The sequence below is a fragment of the Fomitiporia mediterranea genome (assembly GCF_000271605.1).
Source record: "Fomitiporia mediterranea MF3/22 unplaced genomic scaffold FOMMEscaffold_9, whole genome shotgun sequence".
Taxonomy (NCBI): domain Eukaryota; kingdom Fungi; phylum Basidiomycota; class Agaricomycetes; order Hymenochaetales; family Hymenochaetaceae; genus Fomitiporia; species Fomitiporia mediterranea.
The window spans coordinates 580,865-586,459 of record NW_006760394.1 but is presented as its reverse complement, the minus strand read 5'-3'; the positions used below and the strand labels follow the sequence as shown (position 1 = coordinate 586,459).

At 43.8% G+C, this 5,595-nt stretch overlaps 2 protein-coding genes across 2 annotated transcripts; one reads left to right on the top strand and one right to left on the bottom strand.

Moving 5' to 3' along the window:
* Nucleotides 1-2,089: 2,089 nt before the first annotated feature.
* FOMMEDRAFT_91041 (exo-beta-1,3-glucanase) lies at nt 2,090-3,622 on the bottom strand (the record flags this gene model as incomplete). The annotated part of the gene is made up of 5 exons (XM_007269119.1): nt 2,090-2,750; nt 2,802-2,948; nt 3,017-3,184; nt 3,252-3,435; nt 3,496-3,622. 5 exons carry the CDS (start codon nt 3,620-3,622, stop codon nt 2,090-2,092), a joined length of 1,287 nt encoding a protein of 428 aa, XP_007269181.1.
* An 82-nt stretch (nt 3,623-3,704) lies between these two features.
* On the top strand, nt 3,705-4,146 carry FOMMEDRAFT_159084 (uncharacterized protein; the record flags this gene model as incomplete). The annotated part of the gene is made up of 3 exons (XM_007269118.1): nt 3,705-3,837; nt 3,907-3,955; nt 4,014-4,146. 3 exons carry the CDS (start codon nt 3,705-3,707, stop codon nt 4,144-4,146), a joined length of 315 nt encoding a protein of 104 aa, XP_007269180.1.
* Between the last annotated feature and the right edge of the window lie 1,449 nt (nt 4,147-5,595).

The window sequence follows — 5,595 nt, the reverse complement described above, 5'->3', positions numbered from 1 at the left end:
ACATTCATCATCCGTTGGCATGTTATCAGTTTTCTTAGTCGGACGCTCTGTGGGTGCTTTGACGTCCTTGCTAGATGGATTTGGTTGTTTCGTTTTGTCAGTTGAACCGCTTGACATGATTGTATTTGAATTTGCAGTGATTGATCTCAGGTGTAAAGGGAGGGGGTTTCTCACTGTCCTTATATATTTTACTAAAGATGTGCAAACGTGGAAGAGTCTGCGAAGTATTATCGCTGTCATGCTACTAGCTATAGAACGAAAGTCGAAGTTATCAGAATTGTCATGCAATGTTGAGTTGCCTGTGTGTGCACCTTACAGATGGATCAAATAATTGTTCTGAGTAGGTATAGTAACAGATGGATTTCGTCTTATATGCAAAGCTGATATCACTTCTGATATCGGAGATTTGTCAGGAAGTTGTGATGGAGGGCCAGTTAGATCAGTAGCAACATTTCACTAGTTTGACTGTTATAGCATTATGGATTTATGTCACAATTACTTGCATGAACGGAAAGTATGGGTGTAGGCTGAGTGGATTTCATAGTAGATGGTAGAGATAGTGTAGCTAATAAGCTAGAGCTTGACATGTATGTGACGCCAGGTTAGCTTTCATATTTCTCATACACTAGTTTTATTTGTATGTATGCTAAATTTCAAGTAGCTAATCTAATCCTTCATTTGTCCTCATTTGTAGAGCTTCTTCCCTTCTCGCCACACCTTTGAAGCACGTCTAAGGCGTTGACTGCGTCTCTAACATCTCCAGGGCTCCCGTATGGAAAGTCGAAGTTTTGTGCGTAACCTATCGAAGCTCTCTTTAAATCGCGGCGTGCTTTGCTACATTGTTCATCTGTTGGTCCAGTATCGGTTCCTTGAGTTGGACGTTCGTTGACGTCTTTGCCGGACGATTCTTGCCTCTTGTCAGTTGAATGGCTTGACATGATTGTAAGTAGACTCGGGGGATTGAAACCAGGTGTAGGAGACTTCATATTGTCCCTTATATCTTACTTATGATGAGCAAAGGTGGAAGAGCCTACAAAGTCTTATCAGCGATAGGACAAGGCAAAGTTTTAACCCCAGTGAAACTATGCTGGAAACCGCACTTACTATGTTCATTGGCATATGTGCCTGGTAACGGGTGGGTTTGAATTGTGCACAAAGTTCGTGTCGCGCCGAGATTAGGGTGTTCTGATCGAGGATTAGTACTTGACCAGTAGCAAAATTACACTAGGTTCTCAAGCATTACTCTGCGGCCCCAAATATTCACATGGCCTAAGAGAACAAGAGTGCACTGAGTGGATTTCATAGCCGTTAGAAGCAAAGATAATGTTTAGTAAGCAACTGCACGCGCAGGAGGCTTTACCTTCCAATTTCCAGTACTCCTGGGTAAATGCTCTGCCTTTCCGCAAATTTCGAATTTTTCTCCAATGCAAAAATGCTGAGAAGTTTCACGTTCTACTGGGGACAGTTCTACTCTTCTGCTAGACAGCCTTTCGGCGCAAGATTATCGCTATGACAAGGAAGAATGTAAAGGAAACAGTCGTTTTTCTGAGTCCAACTTCTTCACAACAAAATGGAATAGCGTTTCTTGATAACCCGCACGTGACCGAGTGTTTGACGGTGTTGCTGTCTCATCAAAATCGAAATATTGACGGTCAAGTCAGAAGTACGTGACGGACTCAATCCGTCATAATCTTTGCCAAACACCATGCACGCGATTTCTAATCTCACTCTTCTTCAACTATGTGAATAGCAGCTCGCAGTTGTCTAATCACGACGGATGGAGATATAACAGGAACAGCGAGCTTCAACATTTCGCCTCGCACCCATTTTGCTGACAGCTCTGTGCCGAAATGATTAACTTGCATTCTTCATAACGTCTTTCGTCACTGCATTTATTCACATATTTACAATCTGCAGGTGGGTATATACGTATCTGAATACCAGTAACAAAATATTACTATTAACATTACGTGACGGAACGTGGCAGGTATGATGCTTAACGAGCGGAATTGGGTATCACCCAAAATTAATTTAGTCCGAACAACGTCCAAACCTGGAAAGGAAGAAATGGGGGAGAAATAGGGCAATACTACACGTATCCGGCGCAGATGTCAGGATATTTCCTATCCGTTACGTCCTGAGAAATCCATCCGTATTCAATGCCTTTGCTGTATGACCACTCCTCACCAGTCCCCTCCTCAGTCTTCCAGGTCCATTGGAACCATCCGTATGAGGTCTCATACGCTTTCGCCTGTGCCTCCCAATATTTGCGCAAGAAAGTCTTGTAGTCATCGCTGAAGTATTTCGCCGAGCCGCTCTTGCCGAGGCAGAGTCCAACAAACGTGCTGTCTGGGTAGGTACCGTCGTAACGTGCACCTTGTAAATCTTGACGGCGTCCGTTGAGGTAGCGAGCACAGTCTGTACTAGCAGGAGACCATTCGCCAACGATAATGGGGAGAGCGAATTGCTTGATTGCGTTGCTAAAGTTGCAAGCCGTCTTGATGTGGTCATCCTCGCTCAATGCGACGCCATCTGTCGAAAAGATTTGGTATTGATGCGTGTCCATCACTACATTTGAATACTTGGGTGGAGTCATGAAGTCGCCCCAGTACGAGGAGTTCATGAAAGCGTCATGAATAAGAACGATACGATCAGATGGGCCCTTCTGCGGATGACGGATGGTATCGTATGAGGAAAGCCAATAATTCCTTGTGACGTCGAGCAGCTGAGTGCCATTGAAACCAGCAGGTCTGCCAAAGTCAACGGCATATTCAAGTGCAGAGGTAAAGAGGGATACGTACTCGTTCAGTGGAGCAATAATATTGGCTACATCCGCTTGTGGTGCGAAGATGTCTGAGATGGTCTTCAATACAGCGTTGGTGCGATCGATATTCTGCTGCTCCAGCTGCCATGTTGGGAAATCCAATTTTCGACCCGAGTTATCGAAGCTACGAAGCAAATCTGGCGTCATTACCTGTTATCTGGGCGCAGAATGAGCGCAGCGAATGCAACATACCCGTTCTGACTGCCTGGAGCACCGTGAAGGTCGATGACGACATTTAAACCATACTTTCCAGACCATTCAATCGCCTTCTTCAGATATGGCACTTGTCCCTTGATGAATGGTTCGTCGTCCGCGACGTCAAACGCCCAGTATCCAATCGGTACACGAACGTGGTTCAATCTTGAAAAGAAGGTTGTTGAAATAGGTTAAGTCGAACAAAGCGTGATATGATGAATAATCGACATACCCGGCAGCGGCGATGTCCGCAAAGTCTTTTTCGGTAAAGAATGTGTCCCAGTGTTGCTTAAGAGCATCTTGCGCAGATTGCCTGTCTTGCAACTGCGTGAAGGTCCATTCATCGATAATATCCGGATTTCCCGTGTTATCAAACAGGCTGGGGGTAATCCATGGTTCCAGGAGCAGCCATCCACCTGTTGAGTATATCCCGTCAGTATATATGCACGCTATTGGCCAACAATCTCTAAGCTCACCTATATTAACACCATAAATTTTATCGACACCATAGTTGAAGGGTTTTCCGCGAGCATCGAGAGGAGCACAATGGGATAGAAGTGCGGAGCCAGCAATAAACAAAAGAGTGGAAGAAAGACGAGGCATGTTGGCCTACGGCTTACAAAAATTAGAAAAAACGAAGTCCGCAAGAACGGGGGCGTCAGAAAGACTGGTCTTGCAGCTCTCCATGTGGACTTGCTTCAAATACTCGGCCGAACACAGGGTCATTCAGAAAACCCCAGTAGGGATGAAAACGCGACCTGAAACCGAATTTTGTCGGCCAAGCGAGGATATTCTGTCTTTCTGCCGAGAGGTCAGCGGTAAGCGCTGATCAATGCCGATCACGTATGCAATACTGATCCGGTTTAGTCTTTCGCTTAATGACTTAGACTATTTTATATCTTCGATCTGCTTTGGCCTCCCCACATTGGACTTACAGTGAGAGGATTACGGGTTGATGCCCTCACGGTGCACGTTAAAATAACTTTTACTTCAGAAGGGTTACCTTCACGTTCGGCGAAGCTGATTTTGGTCTTGGTGGGTGCTCCACTCAGCTACATCATCATCGACTGGATCCCGAGCCTGCGGATCATATGAGCGTTGGCTTAGCTCCGGAAATGCGCGAATAGCTAATACAACATGATCGTTCCAAGGGTGCAGACATATACCGCTTGGGGAAGTATTCAATTCACTAACATGCGGCTGTCGGATGTATACGAGCCGAGTAAATCTTACCGCTCTATAGGCCAAGCATCTTCATTACATTCGACTTCTTTGTTCATTCTTCACTTGTGACTTGGATAAAAGACGAATGTTGTTCACAATCGGCTATGCCAAACAGTGATTTCACTCCTCTCACCATGCAACAGCAAACGGGTTTATGATATCTGTCGCTGGTTCCCTCGACCATGAAACGAGTCCCTGATTTCTGCTTGGGAAGGAAAGAGGCAATTGTTTCACGTGTATATGCTTGGGGCAATCATGATGGCATCCACACTGTTTAAGTACAAGTCTGGGCATCAAGAGGCAAGGGTTTTGCTATGCACATTTCAAATATTAACCGTCCGTACTCCATTTGACGCGTTAACATGGGTAGATGTTCCCACCGCTCTCATCATGATGTTTCTTGCAAAGAACGATTACGGTGATGTTAAAAATTCGTTAATAATTGCTCCGCTTATTCAGACGGCGAACTATGTTAATTGTTATCATTAGGGTAATGTGTCTTCCTTCTAATTAATTGAATGAGGCGAATGGCCTTACCTACTCACATTTGACCGAAGAGTGCAGCATTCCCATTTATTAAGACATGGCGGGCAGATATGTCACCGATCCGGCCGACTCACTGCTACAGCTTCCAGTGTTAGCCGGTATCCGTGATAGGGACCGATCTTAGTAGCAATTACCTTGTATAATCAAGGTGGAAAGTCCACTTGATACCTTATACTTACACCCAAATCGCGAGTATAAGTACTGCCGAGCTCACATTCAATCAATATACTTGGTTAGTGAATGAAGAAGTTGGATTCCCTTAAACATCTTTTGTAGTGACAAGCCCGAATGGATATAAACTCGAACCAAACTCACAACTTAGCACCCAAACTGCTGGGTAGCTATCAAGGCAGACTCAGAGAGCTGTGAGAAAGACTTTGTGTTTATGCTTGATAGGATAAATAAGGAGACTACAGAGAGGATTGTCAAAGATAGGAAGGTGTAACTTCTGTGTCATAATTGCTAAGTACTGTGGATAGGGTGAAGTTTGTATGTCTTATAGGGCATATTATTACAGTATACAACAAAAGTATTGCACAGGTGAAAAAATATATATAACTTCCCCAAAACACAATAATATTACACTCTGTAAATTGGTACTTGTAGTCTAGCATTTTATGAATACAACACTCTATAAAGTATTAAATTCCTTTCAAAAATGAGTGAAAGCAGAGAAGAATACAAAAAAGGTCATTTTCAACTTTTTTATAGAGTACATGTACAGTCAACTAAAAATCACTAAAATTAAGTTCTAGATAAGTATATCTCAGCTATACTTTGAATGAAACAAATTGAGTTAGCAGTTG